General features: G+C 38.7%; 1 protein-coding gene across 1 annotated transcript in view; it reads left to right on the top strand.

Annotated features, from left to right (window-relative positions):
* CRYBG1 (crystallin beta-gamma domain containing 1) overlaps positions 1 to 20,201 on the top strand; it is a 44,787-nt gene that overhangs the window by 13,572 nt on the left and 11,014 nt on the right. Inside the window, exons 7-17 of the mRNA XM_030489820.1 lie at positions 502 to 641; positions 4,383 to 4,509; positions 4,834 to 4,869; positions 5,256 to 5,398; positions 5,628 to 5,754; positions 5,846 to 5,991; positions 12,282 to 12,408; positions 12,584 to 12,616; positions 14,347 to 14,456; positions 14,727 to 14,856; positions 18,561 to 18,700. Coding sequence (XP_030345680.1) covers positions 502 to 641; positions 4,383 to 4,509; positions 4,834 to 4,869; positions 5,256 to 5,398; positions 5,628 to 5,754; positions 5,846 to 5,991; positions 12,282 to 12,408; positions 12,584 to 12,616; positions 14,347 to 14,456; positions 14,727 to 14,856; positions 18,561 to 18,700 — 1,259 coding nt within the window. The remainder of the gene's footprint in view (positions 1 to 501; positions 642 to 4,382; positions 4,510 to 4,833; positions 4,870 to 5,255; positions 5,399 to 5,627; positions 5,755 to 5,845; positions 5,992 to 12,281; positions 12,409 to 12,583; positions 12,617 to 14,346; positions 14,457 to 14,726; positions 14,857 to 18,560; positions 18,701 to 20,201) is intronic.

Here is a 20,201-nt window from a genome sequence, read left to right as displayed (position 1 = left end):
ACTTAACAGGGAGTTTCATACGTGGTGGAACAGCCTTCCTACATGCACTTTTAACCTACCATTAAGTTGTTACCTTTGCAGGTTGCCAAAACAAGCAAGAGCTATAAAGTTATTTGACTAGGAAGGGAAAAAGGAATATATATTGCTTGTAACTACAATTCTTGTTTAAATTGTAGTTCTCTTCAAGAATGGCTTGCTTGGTGTTATCTTAGGATTTAATTCGCTAGAGGAGATGTTAACTGATGAAAGAAAATGCATTCCTGCTTAGATGGCAGAAAGTAAACAATGTAAATGCTGGTTAGAGATTGACTGACTGTCTTGGTCCAGAGACAGGCAAACTGGCCTAGTTATACTTTATTACAGGCATCTAATAGCAGTAGTAATTGACAAGGGGGAAACAATTTGAAATAAACAGGTGTTTCAAAACTGATTTAGTTATCCACATTAATTACAGAACTCGCAGCACAGAGTAAGTGATTATGGCAATCTTCATTTTTTCAGGATTACAGCGTTTGCCGAATTGATTTGTATACAGAACCTGAAGGGTTAGGAATCGTGACTTCCTTTTTTGATGACACTGAAGAAACAGGAGTGTTTGGCACCACTCAGAAGACTTGTTCTATCAAAGTACACTGGGGCACGTAAGTGTGTAGTTTTCTATGAACGTGTGCTGCTATGAAAGCAATTTGTTTTAAACCATTGATTATACGTATCCATCAGACATGCAAGCAGGCTGTATTTATTCTAGTCCGGTATTTTGGTAGTATTTGTTGACAGTAGCATTAGTACATCATTGTATTGCTTCACCCTTGGAGTGGCTGACCTCTTAAAATGTTTTGTTAGATACAGTTTGTCTTCTGCTCACATGTAGAAGATATACATGTACCCTTGTATATTTGTAGCAAAGGAACGAGTTTGCCTCTCCTGCTCTTTTTCATTCAGGCAAAACTTATCATAAGTGAGAGTGGGGGAATGAATGAACTGTTAATGATAAGACTATGTTTCCTACTTGCTTTTCTCTAAACTTAAAATCAGTGTACTAAAAGAAGAAAACTTTCAAGCCCTTGTGTTACGAAATAAGACTTAGTGTCATGTTTAAACTCTGGAAGGCATTCTTGTATTTCACAGTGCATTTTAATCAGTGTTTTTTGATGATGGACATGTATGTTATGTCACCTGCAAATATCTAGCCATCTGAATTAGGAGTGTAATGAATGTCATGAACTAAGCAAGCTGTTATGAGATCCAGACACTGTACCAATGGTAGTTTTAGTAACTTAATAAACAAACATGTAAATCAGTACCGAAAATATGCCTTAAAGTGGTACAGGGAGACTGCTTTCAGAAAAAGTGAAAGTGGAACCAACGGTGTATGGTCCTGCAGAACACTTTACAGGGTGTACAGACCTTGGTTATTACCTGTTGGCCATGTTGTGTTTGGTCCCTTGCTGCAGATGGTCTATTTATCTATCAATAATGATGATAGATAGATCTTAAACTAGACGATCTTAAGGTCTTTTCCAATCCTAACCGTTCTATGATTCTATAAAACCTGCCCAACTAAAGACAGGTGTTAAATACCACTGCAAAGATGTATTCAAATACACTACATGATAGATGGGGTGTTTAGTTGATAGGTAAAAGGTATTTTATCTGATTAAATCTTTATACCTTGATTTGGTGAAAAATGAAGCACTCTGATATATAGGAAAAAATTAAGATTTCCAAGTAGTTGGTTCTCTGACAGGAAGTTATTTCTGTTGAACTGCAAGCTTAATTCAAATTATATGTCTGCCAAGATATGTTATTTGGACGTTGATCATAAATTGACTTCATCTACCTTTCTGCTTTATTTATGTCCCACACTTAAAATCATTCTGTGAATACTGAAATCACAAAATTTTTGGAAAGGAAGCAGAGCCTGTCCACATTCCTTCAGTCCTTATTTTTCACCAGTGTGACGGTGTTTCATACACTAGATCTGTGTAAACTCTTACAGTCTTAATTTCTCTCTGTTGCATTTGGATCCTTTGAGGGAAGGCAGACTAATATTTGCAGCTGGAGCAAAACGGGCAGCTGAAAATAATCTCTAACTGACATCTTCTTGGATGTCAGTTCACTGGTCCACTGTAGAAGGAAGTCACTTCTGCCAGTTGTTTGCCAGAGAAATTCAGTAAATTGTTGCTGCTTCTTTGCGTGTTGCTGGGTTTTTTCTTTCCATTAGTTTACAGGCATGGCATAGTTCTCTATACTGGCAGTTGAAGGAGGCTCAGATTCTGAGTCACCTTGCCATGTGGGTGTGGTTGTATCTTCTTAAAGTTTCCCGGTGTTCATTCTTAATTGTTGTTTACTAAAAGCTGCCAACAAAAATGAGTCAGTGCACCTTTATCTTCTGACTGTACTCTCTCCTTGGTCTTCATGTGTTTAAATTCTTGCAGTGAAGTTAGAATCAGAATCATGTAGATTGGAAAAGACCTTTAAGGTCATCCAGTCCAGCTGTTAAGCCAGCACTGCCAAGTCCACCACTAAACCATGTCCCTAAGCACCACATCTACATGACTTTTAAATACCTCCAGGGATGGTGACTCCACCACTGCCCTGGGCAGCCTGTTCCAGTGCTTGACAACCTTTTCAGTGAAGAAATTTTTCCTACTATCCAGTCTAAACCTCACTTAGCACAACTTGAGGCCATTTCCTCTAGTTCTATCGCTTCTTACTTGGGAGAAGAGACTGACATCCACCTCACTACAACCTCCTTTCAGGTAGTTGCAGAGAGTGATAAGGTCCCCCCAAGCCTCCTTTTCTCCAGACTAAACAACCCCAGCTCTCTCAGCCGTTCCTCTGAGGACTTGTGCTCCAGGCCCTTCACCAGCTTCGTTGCTCTTTGGACATGCTCCAGCAATTTAATGTCTTTCTTGTAGTGAGGGGCCCGGAACTGAACACAGTGTTCACGGTGTGGCCTCACCGGTGCCGAATACAGGGGGATGATCACTGCCCTGGCCCTGCTGCCGCACTATTTCTGATACAGGCCAGGATGGCGCTGGCATTCTTGGCCGCCTGGGCACAAGCTGACTCATATTCAGCTGTCTGTTGACCAACACCCTCAGGTCCTTTTCTGCCAAGCAGCTTTCCAGCCACTCTTTCCCAAGCCTGTAGCATTTCATGGGGTTGTTGTGACCCAAGTGCAGGACCCAGCACTTTGCCTTGTTGAACCTCAAGCAGCTGGCCTCAGCCAATCAATCCAGCTTGCCCATATCCCTCTGCAGAGCCTTCCTACCCTCAACCAGATCAACACTTCCACCCAACCCGGTATTGTCTGCAAACTTAGTGAGGGTGCACTTGATCCCCTTGTCCAGATCATCGATAAAGTTATTAAACAGAACTGGCCCCAGTACTAAGCCCTGGTGAGCACCACTTGTGACTGGTCGTAAGTTGAGGGTTTACTGAGCAGTGCGACTACAGGATATAAAATATATCAAACATTTACTATAGGCAGCAATAAAACTAAAACTCCTTGTTCGTTTCTTGGAACAGTATGTTTGCAATGAAACTGGTACCAACTTGTGCTGGTTTACATCAGCTTGGAATCTGCTTTTTAAGCACAATAGAATGATGGATTATTTTAACATCTTTCTGGTATCACCACATTTATAAATTATGATCCTTACATGATTAAAGGGTTGGCAGCATAAAGTATTCCTATTTAGTGTGTATTTTATCCCATGCTGCACTGCTAAGAGATGAGTAAATTTAATTGCATAAGGATGGCAATGTATGTCGTCCAGAGATCAGCAGTATGTTTCCAGTAAGTGATTACTGGCTAAGCTTTTATTGAAAAAGCTTTACAAGTACTGTTGCTGTTCCCATCAGGAACTTTGAAAGTTATGTCTTTCTAAGCAGATTTATTAGCAGATACAAACCATGAGGAAGTGGATTGCTAAGAAATTGTCAGGTTTTTCTACATATTACTAAATAACACAAGGTTAATAGAGGTCTTTCAAGTTCTTGAAAGTTGATGCTGCATATTTTAACGCTATTATAAAAATAATACAGAGTAACCTTGAAATTTCAGTCTAAAAATTGGGTTGCCTTCAGAGATAACAGGCAAATTCTTAACTGTGTTCATTATACTGATGTGGGGATTTTTTAGCCTGTTCAAATGAAGCACATGCATTATTGGTGGTTCCTGCACAGGCACAGAAGGTTGCCAGTATACCAGGTTGTAGTTGGCAATTTTGATGATAAAGAGATAACGTTTTATTAAGGGTACAATAATGTCTTTCCTAAAGTAAGCATGTAGTCTTGTCTTTTACTGTTCAGAAATGTTCTGGGGGTTTTATCTTTTGCTTTTCTCCCCATCCCCCCCACATCCCTCTCTTTAGATGGCTAATTTATGAAGAACCTGGTTTCCAGGGAGTCCCTTTAGTGTTGGAGCCTGGTGAATATCCTAACTTAGCATTCTGGGAGAAGAAGGAAGCCTACATCAGGTCGATGAGGCCCTTGAAAATGGTAAAATACTGTTATTACTTGGAAGTTACATGACCTATGTTTGTGTGTTAGAAATAGTGTGTTAAAGTAGCTAGATTTTTCAAGACTCACAAAATTAAACTCTTTTATAGACTAAAAATGTTGGGTTTAAATTCTTGAACTTTTAACATTTGATTGCATCCATTTCTGCCTTTAATCTGCCTTATTATTTTCACTTGTGTTTTTCAAGGAAGGTTTCACTTAAATTCTGTCATTTTGTGAAGAGCTGATGACTTATAGTTGCCTATAAATTATTTAAGTAAGTATAGACAACTTATTTTCTTCTTTCTTTTATTTTTCAAACAGGGTGGTCGCAAAGTCGAATTCAGTGGAGAGCCAAAGGTAAAAGCCACTATTTATTTGATTGTCCAAAGGTATTTTATAGCACATGAACATATGGGTAGATAAATGCATCTTGACCATGTACCAACTACTGGTGTATTAGTGCCTGGTCCTACTGTATGTGACCACACCATGAAACTGCAATTTCTGACGAATTTATGCATCCACAGCATACATATATGACAGTATTAATAGCTCTCTGGATAATGCAAGTAGGTAATGAACATTCAGACCTTCATGTTGCCTCTCTAAGACCTCTTGAAGAGAATAGAAAGATCCCACTAAGTTTCGTAATCTTGCCTTCTCATTCTCTGTGCACAAAAGAAACAGTCATCAGGATTTGTCATGCTCTCTGCAACTTTTCTTTTACTTCATTTCTGGTACAGGTAATCATTTATGAGAAGCCTTTCTTTGAAGGGAGACATGTGGAAATAGAATCGGAGGTCTTTATGCTTGATGACAAGGAATCAGAAGAGAAGACAAGACTTCAACTTAAATCAGTGGGATCTCTGAAAGTACTGGGAGGAGTGTAAGTGTGGGAAAACACCAGCAATATTTCTTCTTCAGCTGAAGTAGTAACCTCATAGGCTGGAAACTGCAGTGGACAAAGTCCGTGCCTGTTTATTTTCTCTGTTTTGCTAGTTTTTGGGTTTAGATATATGCCTGAGTTAAATTTGCAAATCTGTATCCGTTTGATAATGACACGGAGCAGCAGTTATCCATTTTCACACACAGACTCTGTTGTGGTTGTTGTTTAGTTGGGTCGCGTATGAGAAGCCTGGGTTTGAAGGCCATCAGTACTTGCTGGAAGAAGGAGCGTATCGGGATTGGACAGACTGGGGTGGCTATAATGAAGAGTTGCAGTCACTGCGACCAATTGTTGGCGTAAGTTCCAAGAACATGTAGTAGACATCTCCTGAGTGCACTGAGATGTCATGTTGCATTTTCCTTATGATGCTTCTCTTTGTTTTAACAGGACTTCACAAGCTCCCATATGATAATGTACAGTGAAAAAGACTTTGGATCAAAGGGTGCCAATATTAGTGTGTTAGGAATTATTTCCAATTTGAAAGACACTGGATATGGGCTGAGGACACAGTCTATAAATGTGCTAAGTGGCGTGTAAGTGATATTTTTAATCACTGTTTAATTTTAAATGTGCTAGTCTTTTTAGATTTTGATGGTATTTTCAGATGTTTCTCAGCACTTTGACTTCTAGTGTCTGTGTGGAGTCTTCAGATAAGATTTTCTGCCCTTGACTTCAGAATGTGAAAAGTAAAGTTTTTGTGAATATGTACAGTAAATCAGCTTTCTTTTTCATTGTAAGATCAGGTGGTCCCAGGAAATGTTGACTTACTGATACACAAAGTACTAAAAGTATGAGATGACATTTCGTCAGAGAGGTAGAAATAGCTTGTTCTCTTGGCTGTATTTTTTTAAAGCATTTCAACAGCAAAATTGTTATGGAACTAATTTCCAGTTTTGAAACTTAATTTCCAGTCTTGTGTTTGATCAGAGGCAAATTCCTTGCTCTTTTTTTCAGTTGTGTGTAGAATGGAGATAACTCTTGCCATGCTCACTAACACATTCTAATATTAAGGAGACTTTAACTGTTCTGAAACGTAACATTGTTTTTGCAGTGAATCCTATAGGTTAATAGTCTTTTAGTACCATGCCATTGTTTTGGTTTTTGGTTTTTTTTAACATAGTGATTCCCAAAACTCGGCGTTGGCGTGGTCATTAACAACTTTTACCCTCCGCCACATGTGTTATCAGATGCAGTAGATAAGTTGATAGACTTTGCTGTTTGATTTGTTCAGTACATCAATTGTAGATTCAGTTTCACAGCCTTGCAGACTGCATCAAAGTATTTTGGAAATAGAAACAAGTGTTAGCAATCATGTGCCCAAATACACAAAATTACTTGAAGTAGTAGAACCTAAAGAATATGAGATGTACAGTCTCTCTCCCTGCCTGGTATGCAGGTGACTTGCTGAAAGCATACTCGGCCACACCCTCAATCTTTCTGTGTGTTTATCTGTGTGAAAGCTCTGCAAGTTTTGTCTAGCTAAAGATTTCAGAATCAAGCTCAGTGCACTCCAGATGAATGCTTTTAAGTTGTATGTGAATATGGTGCCATAGGACGGGGGTTTTTTCTGCATGGTGACCTTTGAAGCCACGGTGGCCTTTTGTCTTCTGCAATATGCAAGGGATATTCATGAGAGAGAGTCACCTCTGAAGGCTGGGGAAGCAACTTGTGGGTTACGTATCATGCCCTTTGTGTAGTTGTTCTAGTAAATGTGGCTGTCGCATCTAAGATAGGGATCATACTTAGGTCTGAGTATTCTAGTAATTAACAGTGACTCTAATGCTCTCATGGTAAAGGTAACTAGAAGTCATTACAAACAAAAATTGTCCCAACAGACAGACTGCGCCTGTAATCTCACCTTGCAGTCAGTCAGAAGTCATTTGTAGCAGTGAGCTTTTTAAAAATGTAGGTGCATTTTTTGTAACAGGTGACTAGCACTCAGCTCTGAACAGTCTTGTGTGACCCTTTTGTTTCCAAAGAGGTTGTGAGTGTTTGGGGGTTTTGTGGTGGTGTTCTTCCTAAATGCTATTGTATCAGAAAGGTTGAATAATTCGCATTAAGTCATGCTTGGTAATATGGTGCTTTATTTTAAGTCTTAAGCAACTGTTCAGGTACAAAATTTTTAAGTCTTTCCTTCCAAGAAATCAGTCACCAAGCAATGAATAATCCATTGAGCAATTTCCTGAGTTGTTTAGACTATAATGTAGATGATGTCATAGTGAACTGTGACAGATTGAGTAAAATCTTGTCATAATATTTCAAGGGAACCTTTCTGGTATCATATTGATAATACCTCATTATATTAAAAAAAAAAAAAAAAAAAAAATCAGTCAAATAATGTAAGAAGCCCTGAACCTTTCGTAGCAACTTTTTAACTACAGGTATCTGGGGTGTGCAGCCATAGCAGACAGATAACAGATGATCTGCATTTCCCCAAAAATTAATTTAATTGCTCTGTAATTTAAAGGGTATGTCAAAGAAAAGAAAGCCTGATACTGCAGTGCACAGATACTGCTGAACAAGTTCTAAGCTAATCTGCATCTCTAAACTGTATGCTGAAGACAGCCCAGCTCTGCATTTGGGGAGTGAATATTCCATTTTGGGGTAATTGAGTGGTAGCTCCATCAAAATTTTCAGCTATCATGTTTCTGAAGAATGTTTCCAAGCAATATTTTCATGTCTTTGCTAAATCCATTGTAAAGAGACTCCCTCCAAAAAATATCCTAAAATGATGAGGATTTACTTCTTTAAAAATGAGAATTTTTTACTCTTGAGCATTCTTCAGAGACTGGCCAAGTTTAAAATCCAGGATGTTTTATTCTTCTGCCGTTGGGGCAGGAGAAAGCAATCCAGACTGCCTGAAAATAGGAGAGGCCTTTCTTCTTGTAAGTAGGGTTTGATCTTTACGTCCAAATTGGCAGAATTTTAAGTGGGAGGAAATGGAAATGCTTACTAGCAACAGGTAACACCCTTTACAAGTTTAAGCAAGTACTAAAATCAACTGTTGTACAATTTCAATTTCCTGTCTGCCTAAAAACTCTTCAAGGTTACATTTAATAGTGATCAGAATCACAGGAGTGTTTGAAATGTGCCTTTTCTGTACCCGTAAATGCACCAAACATTTGCCAAAAATACTGAAAAAGCCCGTCTTTTAGTTGATCCTTTCTGAACTTGGTGGAAGAACTTTTCCAGATTTGGGTTTGCTTTTTTTTTTTGGTGGTGGATTTTTTATGTAGGCATTTGTTTTACTGTGGTCCTGTAATCATGCTGGTTTTCCCCTAGTTTTCAAGTAGTTAGTCCACAGTGCAGGTTTGGCTCCTTCTAGTGTACGTATGGATAGTGATGTTAAGGAAATTACTAGGTGACGAGTAGTTCATATACAGGAGCCAGAATGTAGTAAATTTAATCTAGATGCGCTTGGAGGGTAACATGGGTGAAACTAACAAGACATGAGTTACAAGAACAAACCTCCACTGGAGCTGAGAAAGGCAAGAACCCATGGGCAAGTACCCCATGGGAGAACATCTCAAACAAAGCTTCTGCTTCCTCCATCTCTGAATTGACGTTCAAAAAACTTTTCAAGGAGTCTTGAAATTAAAATCTGCAGGTCCCTGGGGTACTAGGAATCACAAGCACAAAGGGGTATGATAAAGAACCTGTTTGCTCTCTTTACTATAACAGAGTTTTACTACCTCATCCTCTCTGTTAAACATGCTGCAAATCTGAAAGTGCCAGTTCACTTCCTGGCCTCTACGGTCTATTTGATTAGAATGTATATGCCAATTTAAACTCATTGTCTCCATGTAGTATTTAAGCTTTAAAGATGGTGGATTATATTTCAGACCTGAAGGAGTGTTCTGTGCCTGAAAGCTTTCTTTTTACAGCTATGCCATTTAGTTTAATGAAGGTGTTAATGAAGGTGTCATTTCTTCCTTAGCTGAGAGAGGTCCTTCCGGGACTTAGTTAATCTGTCCTATTTTAAAATGAGTCTGAGCAGTGCAAAAAGGGGGATATTACCCCTTGCAGCTGATGTTAGAAAGAATATATGTGATGAAAAATGGCTAGTGTTTTAAAAGATGAAGTTAGGTAAAATGAATCCTGGCCTAACCATGAGCAAAGCTGATTTTTTTGGCAAGTTGTCTGTGTTCTTTTCTTGGCTGTTCTTCCAGACACTCTTTGGAACCATGCTTCCTAGACATCATATGTGGAAGGTTTTGGGGAAAGACACTGTGCGTGTAGTAGTGCCAACAATACATAAACGATGCTTTTCTCTACATGTTTCGTTCCAGGGGCATGGATGTTGTAGAGAAGTGAAGGTCTCCAGCATCACCCTGCTGGCAGCATGGGATGAGGCTGTGTCTCAGGCTAAGACAGTTTGTAGGGCTAGGGGTTACAAAAACTGTTGTGCTAGGAGAACTTGTTCCCTGTAGGGCAGGGTTGTTGTTGCCATGCTGCAGTTTTTGTACTCTAGTTTTTGTGATGCCTGGCAGCTAGGATGTGACTCTCTTGCTCAGATATGGAGGTCATGTCTTGCTCTCCAGGCCTTTCTGTTAAGTCAGAAGTTGGATTAAGGCAGTGCTTCTTCCTAGGAGCACTTGATGTTTGACAGGTTTAGCTGGTACTGAATTCAGCTGCCTGTCCTTGATGTTGTTGTTACTACTCTCAGCGGCTTGTGTGGGCTTCTGAATGAAGTAAAAAAGCGCAAATATTTTCACCAATAAGCCTTGACACCAGAAACTGCATGGGCTGACTTGCTTGTTTAAATCTCATGTGCGAGTGAGATACCTTGATTACTTCTGTATTCAGGTTTCTTTTTAGATGGGGGAAATGAAATAACTGCAATTGAGAGATTCTTAGGAGGCACTTGGAATGTTTTGTCATTCACTTACTATCAGAAACGCTTGTTTACGTAGATGTCAATCAGGTTTAACTGTCATGCACTGTAGCTTTACCTTGGCATTTGCGCATTGACAGTTCTAATGAACATCTGCTGAAGAAGCTGGCTAAGGAAACCTCATTTTCACAGCTTTTGGTATATGTGGCATACAGGTATAGACACATCTGAGACATTTGACCTGTCTGCTCAATTTATTTTACATACCGATGTCTCTTTGATGAATTACTATGAGGTGATTTTGAAATGTGCCTTGAAATATGTCTTAAGTAATTAGTGCATAACAAGTTAGAATAATTGATTGTATCTGAGGCAAACCAAGAGATGTGAATAGTGATAAATGTGAATCACTGTATGAGTGTTTGCCATGGGCAGCTAATACAAACTTCATACTCTCAGCACATACATGTTGATGCAGCTTTATTTCAATTTGAATTGATGCTTCTTGTATCTGCAGAGACTCTGGCATTTGTTCTTAGAATAAAACTGCAGCTTAATAAAATCCAGTTGCTTGACACATGTAGATCATTTTATGGTGAATTTAGATGGTGAGGGTCAGCCTCCACTGCAAATTACAGGTTCCGTATCATTTTACTGCTTTATGATACAATTTTCTTTGTTAGTGTTGAAACTCTGTAAGAAGACTGCACTGAAAGTGGGTTTTGGCATAACGTAGCATACACTTATTATGCAATGCTTTGGCTAAAACTGAAAGTGGGCTGACTATGAGTAGAAGTTTATATTGTAGAACCAGGAGCTAGCAAGATGTCCTGATGCCTGCATACACGTGAATGAAACTCGGCTGTTACCGTGGCCAGTTCTAATATTGGCACTGAAAAACAAACAAACAAACAAAAAAGAGAAAAGGAGGAGTTTAAAAAAGAGCCAGAATATAATTATGGGAAAGTTTGAAAAGTCTAGTGGTGAAAGGCAACAGACAGAAGTTGTGCAGGTTATCACAAAACCAAAGGTAGTGCTGATGTGGGAATGCTTTATCTGGGACTTCAGTCTGGAGCCAGGGCTAGAAGAATGCTGTAATAGAAGGTTTATTGAACGTATGCATAGCAAGACTACCTGATAGCAGATACTTGAGGCTAGAAACAAAGCACTGCAGGGGTAACTGAACATTGGAGAGAGATACATAGTGATTTGGTTGTTTTTTTAATACTTCAAGTGTGTATCTCAAAAGTTCAGTGTCTTTCAAAAAAGTGTATTCTGACTGGGATAAAAGTTATGGACTTGATGCAGAATTCTGAGTTTGTGGCCTGTGTCAGGCATGAGATGTGACTGCCTAGTTATAACAATGGCTTTGAATTCAAATACACTAATCTGGTCACATTTGTGATGGATTTAATGCTTAACTTTCAGGGATGTCCTTCCTGCCAGTTATCTGTGACTCCTGGCAGGGAACAGCCTGCTCTCATTAGCATATGTGCCTGTTGTTGCAGCTCAGCTCTCTGTTGGGATGGATGTTTGCTTGAACACAGCTGAACTGGCAACATTAAAAATCAGTATTCCTATCTTTACTGCCCAGATGACTCTGAAAGTTAGTTTTATCTGAAAAATTGTATTCTGTTTTTCTAGAGAAGATCTTGAGCCAGCTAAAATAACAGAATTGTGAAACATCTCAGAATATTCTTACAGGAGTCAGCTTTTAGGAAATCTAGCAGGTGATGTATTTGAATTTGTGGTCTGCTTTTAGCTAGTTCACTCAGATTCATATTGACATAGGGTATAAGAAGTGAAATTTACATGGGTTTTGGAGTATCAGATACACTTGTTTGTTTAGGGTTTTAATAAAATCACAGTTGGCACTTGAGGGGAGAATTGTTTTATTTGTTCTTACATTAAGACAATAATGAATGTACACACCTGTATTTTGGAAAAGTACTGTGACTTCTACCCATCACCCTCTTCTGTCTCTCTTAGGTGGGTGGCTTATGAGAATCCTGAGTTCACAGGGGAGCAGTATATACTGGCTAAAGGGCTATATCCCAGCATTGAGGCATGGGGGGGAAAGAATTGCAAGATATCTTCAGTTCAACCCATCGTTATGGTAAGGAATTCATTTGATACTTGTTTTGCAAGTTTCTCTGTTTGGACCTATACTTTTTCAATCAAATTCAGTTTGTATACATTCTTTAAACAATAAGAGTAAACTTTTGTATGTGTGTTATTACTGCTTAAAATTTTATTTTCTTTTTTGTTTTAACTCCTCCAAACATCTGCAGGATATTGCTGGAAGTGAAAGGGGTAAAGTCAAGGTAAGATACTTCTCCAAGGTCATGAAATGTCCTGTGTAAGTCTGTAACATATATAAAGAAAGAAATGGCTTTTTGTCTAGTGTAACACCCAGCTATTTGCATAGATGGTTGACAAGTCAGACAAAGAGTAAGAACTGCAGGTGAAGGAAGGCAGCTTTCCAAACCTCTGAAGTAAGGCACATTAAGGCCCAGGGAAGGCGGGATTTAATACGCAGCTGTCATCAGAACTTTCTCAGGGCACAGGCAATGTTTTGGTTCAGCAAGTGAGCTGTTTTGGTATATCAGTGATTGTTCTGAGGAGCTGGAGCTCTCAGCTGTCTATGCAGAGGTGCAGGTAGTTGCTGAGGCAAGGGCTCTACAAGTTAGGTGTTGTTCATGGAACTGTTGTGACTTTTAAACCCTTTTCGATCTAGTTCTTTGATTAACAGTTCTGCTAATGGTGGTTGCACTATATGGGAATCTTGTTCACTCTTAAATACTGCTGAGTTACACTTAAAAGTTAATGCCATCTTTGTCAATAAGTAAAGAGAAGGAAGTGACAGTGAGAATTTGTCTGTTCAGTGAGTTAACATGTTTTTATGTTGGATTGTGTCCTAAGTGCAAGTACTAATATGTATTTTTGACAGTGAGGCCATACTTTGATAATTCTGAACCTTTTCATGTTTGTCCCTGCACAAAGATGCTTTTATTTTCAGTTCTGTCAAAATGGTATCTCATGAAATTAAAAACTAGAGAGAGAAGTCTTATCTGTTCCATTTTGCATTCTTGATTAGTAGCATGCCTCACTGAAATCTCCTGCATAGGGATAATGTATAAAGTACAGGGAAAAAAAATCTCAAGGCTGCTTATTTTCAGCTATGTGCATGAAATATTATTTGCATCTACGTATTATGTGTCTATTAAGACTTTATCCTAAGGAAACAAAGAAGTAATGGCTTCCAGCCAACAGACTGCGTCACTCGTCAGCATGTTCTTCTTTGGAGAACGCTGTGCATGCCCACACTCGTATCTCTGTTAAGAGTGAATAAAGCTGGTGGGCATGTGATAATGTGAATGACTTCTATGTGATCAGGGTTAATTATCCTCTAACTAAATTAGCAGGTTTGCCACTTAGAAATTTTTTTTTTCTTTTTTAACAAGGACAAAAGACTCTGGGTGACGTATCCTCTCTTATCCTCTGAGCAGAGAAAGAACAACTGATGTGACTGTATAGCCACAACAGGCACATAAAGCCCATCTAGCCTGGGAATATTTACCATGCGTGTTGGCGTGCTGTCCGAGTACTTTGCCAAGATTATGCCCCATTTATGTTGAGAGACAGGCAGTTTTCATTTAGTGGGAAGAGTATGTATTTTGGAGATTAAATGGATTAATAATCTAAACCAAAACCGTTTATGGCCCTTTAATAAAGATGTGCCTGTTCTGGCCATTCTGTGGGAATTTAAAAATCTTCCCCATCAGATAGTCCCTGGGATCTATCTTTATTAATGTTATTTTAATTACTTTGTATGTTACTGAGTGATATACAGCCAGAAATAATTTTTGGTATTGTTGCCTTGCTGTCTTGAACAAGGATTGCAACACTGAAGAGGTAACAAAAAAATACATGTAGCTGAGGAAGTCTGGGTGATTTAAGTAGGTTTTGATCTAATTGTAAAAGTAATGGTAGAGATGTGTTACTGAAGATTGAATAATTAATTGTTTTTAAATATGTTTATAACTTTTTAAAGGTCCAGTTATTTTCAGAGCCTGAATTCAAGGGTAACTGCCAAATATTTGAAAAAAATACAGGATGTATTGATTCATTTGTTGTGAAGTCTTCAAAAATATTAGATGGCAGGTAAGTTATGTTGAATGAATATTGTAAAATCCATAAAATGGTAGAAGTTTTAAAAAAGCAGCCAGCTTTCTAACACCTAACGTGGTTTCACGTATGGGGACTTACAGGGAAAAATGTTTTGCAGTTTACACATCAGTCTTCAGCTTGTCAAGACAAAACATTGTAAATAATCTTTCTGTCAGTAGCTCTTGCTAAAGACTGAGAAACACTAGCATCATTTTAACTTGCACAGAATTCTTAAGAAGCCATGTCTTCTCCTTCTTTCTGCAGCTGCATAGTGTATGACCAGGAAGAGTTCTCTGGTAACCAGTATGTGTTAGAAGAAGGAATCTATCCTGATCTGATGGCAATGGGTTGCTCACCCCAAGCAGTTCTAAAATCTTTACAGATTATAAATATTGTAAGTAAAGCTATTAGAAATATTGTAAAGTAAAGATTGGTACACTGATGACTGACCCAATTTTTTTTCAACAGTAAAAATGCGGGGGACACACTGACGACAGGAGTATTTTTATTTATTTATTTTTTATATGTAGTGGCATTTAAATGTCCTAGCTGCAGTCAAGTTTTTTTTGACCTCTGTGCTGTTTTTCCAAAGGAGGGGACATCCCAGAAGCAGCTGCCTGGGGTTCTCTGTAAAAAGAGTCAAGGATGTATCAGATAGGCGCTTAATTTCCCAGTAGGAGAGACCACTTAGAGTGGGTTGAGAAATGTCAGTAGGGCAGTGTGAAGAAATCTTTGTACTGCAGACCTTGGGTTTTATGCATATTAAAAAAGCAGACTTAACTAAGCAACTTTACATGAAATACATGTAATTATAAAATATTATTGCTATAATCAGGGAAATGCAATTTGAGTTAATCATGAAATAATGTACTCTTCTAGATAAAGCAAAGCAACACCCAGTGCCATTCGGCAAAATCAGACAGTGTTGTTATGTGTGGTGGATACAAACTAAACAACATTTACATATTTTGTAACTCATCAATGGCAGGGAACGAGTTTGCTCAAGCCTATACACAATCATTATGATTGGTTCTGATGGAATCTGCAAGTATCTTTTAAGATGAAAGTAATTCCTGGCAAAATGGGGTCAAGAATCCAGAAACTTACGGCAATAAGAAGAGATGGTACTCATTTTAAAAAAGGAGGAGTACACTATTGACTCTCTTCTTTGAATTTGGCAACTTCATTGCACTCCACTGTAATTTTGGTAACTCGTCAGAGATGTAGCAGTTGACGAAGGAGAACTAAAATGTGTCATCCTCTTTCATGTCTCTGAAGCATTTTGATGTACAGTGTAAACAAACATCTGCAGCAAGTATGTCTGACTTCTGAACTCTCTGGCAATCCAGTAGACAGATCCTATTAAAAGCAATAGAAGTGTTTCTAGCCAAGCTTGGTGGATGATCACCATGAACTAAAATAGGCTCTTCTGTACATGTTAGTGTCTAGTTCTTGGGTCTAAAATGCTTATTTCAAGCTGGAATGATCAGCTTACTTTTGGAAGATGTATTATTTGTGACATAGACTGTTGTGTTAAAACAGCCAAATACCAGTTTTGTGCCTCTTAAAGTTCTTACAATTTCTGAAATTTGTTCTAGCCTTACAATTTATCGCACTTCAGACAGTAGCACAGAGCTGCATCTGTTTGCCAGTCACATGTTGCTGCTTCCTTCTTCAGAGGCTTCCTACCTGCAGAGAAGAGGAAGATGGGTTGCTTTGCTCAGCGGTTTATTGGCAAACCAGAATACAGAGAATAAGAAGTTAGATGGAAATGATTAATAGTTTTACAAAAGCTTGCAACTTGTTAGATACTGGCGTCACCTGTCAGATTTATTTTGGGACTGGTTTTGACAGTGCAGATTTTAATTCCTTCCCACCATCTGCTGCTCCCATAATTTTCCTCGTGATTTTTCTGCGACATTTCTATACAAGAAGCACCTTTGCTATTTTAGTATGTCTAGAATACTAAATATTAGTATTTTAGCATTACTATACTAATCTAGTTTAACTCCCCCTTCCAGGGATTGATTTCTAAAGGACCATGAAAAAAGAAAATGAAGGGGATATTCGATAAACTTGGAAGCGAAAGTTAAAAGGACTTTTATTCATAAACTCATGGGTTTTGTGTTTTTATACCACCGTATCTTTGCATGTTTGTGCTTGCTTTGCATACTTCACATGGTTGTGCTGCAGATAGAGAATACTATTTTTCCTTCTTGAATTTGCTACACATTCATTTTCCTGAACAGACTATAAAAACAACTGTGAATGTGGTTTATGCTTGAACAGTCAGGCTGAAAATACTTCTTTTTAGTGAGCAGCGCTGTGAAATAGCTAAGTGTAGATATACAGGAGCACCAGATCCTCACAGTGCAGTGCCTGGGAAGTACTGAAAGAAAACTTGTGAGCAGATGTTGCATTTCTTTCAGTGGGGAATGTTTTATGTAACAGTGTTGCTGCTGAATCTAAACAATGCCCAGAGTGGAAGGTGTGGCAGAAAATTGGAGGATTTCCTTTGCTGTCTGTGTGTTTTCTTTGTAAGTAGATTATTTCTCAAGCATTGCACATGGCTCACGGGCTGCTGCCTGACCAGTTAGTTCCATGTCTCGGAGCGCAGGTGCAGGTCTGTAAAAGGGCTGAGGGGAGATACCAGACCATTATCATGGTGCAACTGTTCCTGTTGGGCTTTTGACCCGTGATGACGCATGATGGTCTAACTGGTGTTTACCTTTCATGATGGGGATGAGTGTACTCTGATTTTTTGGAGTAAGCTGAAAAGCCTCTCCTGGCATCTGCTACAGCCTAACAGCATGTGTGTGATCAGGAAGCATAGCTCAGCTGCTGTGCAATAACCCGGACTGTTGCAGAGATAATGGTGATGCTCATGCAACATTGTCATTTGGGCCTTTAAGCATCTAAAGGAAGATTAAAGAGAAATTTAAGCACTGTCTAGAAATAGGTTGACATGAGGTCTTGCCTAGCAAAGTCACATGGAAACATGGATATCTGCTTCCGTGCATGTACAGAGCCACCTCTGCCTTGGAGGGCCTATTTCCATGCCTGGGGCCAGATAGGAGTCTGTTGAGACTTTGCATCATGTCGGGTGTTCCTGATCCAGTTGATGTGTTTCAAGCATTCCGAACACATGCCAGCAGGAAGGAGCTCTTCTGGCTATGGTGGTGGTTTTATGCAGTTGTTGCTGGAAGACTTGCAAGAAAGGGAGTGGCAGGGTCATTCTGTCTGTGAGCATAAATGTAATGCCAGGACACTCAGGCTTAATTGACTTTATCCCAAGGGATTTCAGACTCTTGCCTCTCAGCTTCCAGAGGAAGGCCTTAATTGTGAGATGTTATTTCCAGTCCACTACAGATAACCTTGCTACACAAAAAAGAGTCCATGGTTTGTTATCCAGAGGACATTTAAGATGGATTCAGCAATGCAGGGAGCTTCATGTGGGCAGAATCCCTTTAATACCAGAAGCATTTTGACAGTCAGGGAGAAAAATCCATAGCAATTTGGAGGATTCAGATGTTACAGTTTTTGCTTGTCATGAATTTCACCTCAGAAGTGTGAATCTTGAAGCTTTTGTCTAATCAGAGATTGATGTTGCCATAACCAACTATAAGAGTTAAAAATGAGAGCAGTAAGTGATAAGCAGTGCTGACAAGGCTGTCATCATTTGAAGCTGTAGAAATCAATATTATTTGACTGTATGTTCAGGACTGAAGATGAAAATTGCTTCAATGACTGGGCTTTAGTGTAGTGGAAGAGGGATAGGGCATTAATGAAAATATATTTTAAAACGTACTGAAGATATTATGCAGAATCAAAACCAGGGAAATTTGTGTATGCCTTAAGATAAGGAAGTTTTATGTTCCATGTAAGGAGATCCCTTGTGTGTTCTCTATAAGGGCTTTTTATTACTTCTTTTTATTTCTTGTAAGTAACCTGTGCTGAGCAAAAATGTTGTCCAGGGTCTTTGACCTTAAACAATCAAGAAGAAGCCTCTGAAGTAAAAGGGCTGTGTGGAGTAGTGATATTCACAGTCACCATGTGGAGTTCTAACATTCTATAAAACTGCTCATGTTCCTTTTGCAGGAGTTGTCTGAGCCATGCATAGCTCTTTTTGAAAAGGTGGGTTTCCAAGGAAAGAAAATCAAATTCAGTACGGAAATCTTAAATCTCCAGTTCCTGGGATACAGTCCTCGAGTAGCTTCAGTTCAAGTCCTTGGTGGCATGTAAGTTTAAAATCACTTTCTGATTCTTTGGAATAATGTATTTACTCAACTGAAAAGTTACAGGTGTTACAAACCAAGGAGTATGAAGTTTGAATGTCATAATGTGTGGAGTGCTTTAATGAAGTGTCTTCTTACAGAACCTTCTCGCATCTCATTTCAAGAACATGTTATCACCGCCTGGTGCTCTATGCTAGAAGTTGAAATGAATTTAAATAAAGCTCACAAGGAAGCTGGTGTCTTCTCTCATGCCGTATTATAAAAGCCAGCTCACACAGCATCCTTAAAGCCAACTTCTGTGCTCCTGGTTTAGGTCTCAATCATAACAAAAAAAAGTAAATCATTCCCTTTGATCTGTGTCATAAATTCAAAATATTTTAGTAAGTCTTCACGTTCATCCTTTTACCTAGATGTTATGGACACAGTGGTACAATCAGATCATGATCTGGCCCCTTTTGGCATTAGTAATAATCCCTTTTAATTCAGAACCTGGGTCAGACTCTGTTGTCAATCTAGCAGTTAAATTCGTTAGCTGTTTTTAAGCAGCTGTGTTCTCTAAACTTACTTTTGAAGATCATGTAAAAAAATAGGCTGTGATGGAGTTTAAAAACTGTCTGGAAGCATTTGGAAAACTACTGTGCTATCTGCTTCCAGTGTTCCAACAGAGCTGTTAAATTTCTCTTTTCATGTTTTTTCCTGTTAACCTCTAGCTCCAAGATACTTGCACCAGTTGTTTTATTTAGTTTTTTTCTAACTTGAAGAACGTGACTTTTGGTTTTGGTTTTTTTGTTTTGTTTTGTTTTTGGTTTTTGTTTGTTTGTTTGTTTGGGTTTTTTTTAATGATAAATCCATGTTACTGTTGCTTTGCATTTAAATGTGCTCTTCTGAAGAGATAAATCTCAAGGTGTATGCTAGAGAGACTCTGTGGACAGCTTAAGACTGCCCTCAAGTGGATAGCTGGTAGCAGATCTGTAGAGAAATCATTTTCCCCATCTGGATAAGCTGGTTGAAGGGTTTCTTTAGCACACTGAAGTTTGAAACACAAGGGTCATAGGAAGAGGTACCTGCTCAGTACTCTCAAGTCTACTGAGATTTCATATCTTTCACCATAACTACAATATAGTTGTTTCTCACTTTTAATAACATGAAATAACATGAGGTCAAACATTGTTACTTCTTTGCCAAGAACACAGTTACCATGATTCCAGGTAATGGAGTCATGAATTGTGTATGTTTTCTGTCCAATGACATGTTGCTGCTTCTGGTTGGTCACCGGAATGATAGGAAAACTCTGATTTCATTATAGCAATGTCAGATGCTAAAATGTGTCAAAATACACGTTTCAGAGTGTGCTTGCCCCTGGTGCCTCCCTTATTGAGGGGTTTTCATCTTCTCTTCCTTTGCTAAAAGACATTTGTTTATAAATCTCCTAATTTCACACCAGGGGATAGATGTGTATTAGGCTGTGAAAAAGCACCAATATTAAGGTGTGTGTTCTGGATAT

The sequence above is a fragment of the Strigops habroptila genome, chromosome 6 (assembly GCF_004027225.2).
Source record: "Strigops habroptila isolate Jane chromosome 6, bStrHab1.2.pri, whole genome shotgun sequence".
NCBI classification, from domain to species: Eukaryota; Metazoa; Chordata; class Aves; order Psittaciformes; family Psittacidae; genus Strigops; species Strigops habroptila.
Note: the sequence above shows the minus strand (reverse complement) of the source record. Positions and strands in the feature narration are given on the sequence as shown.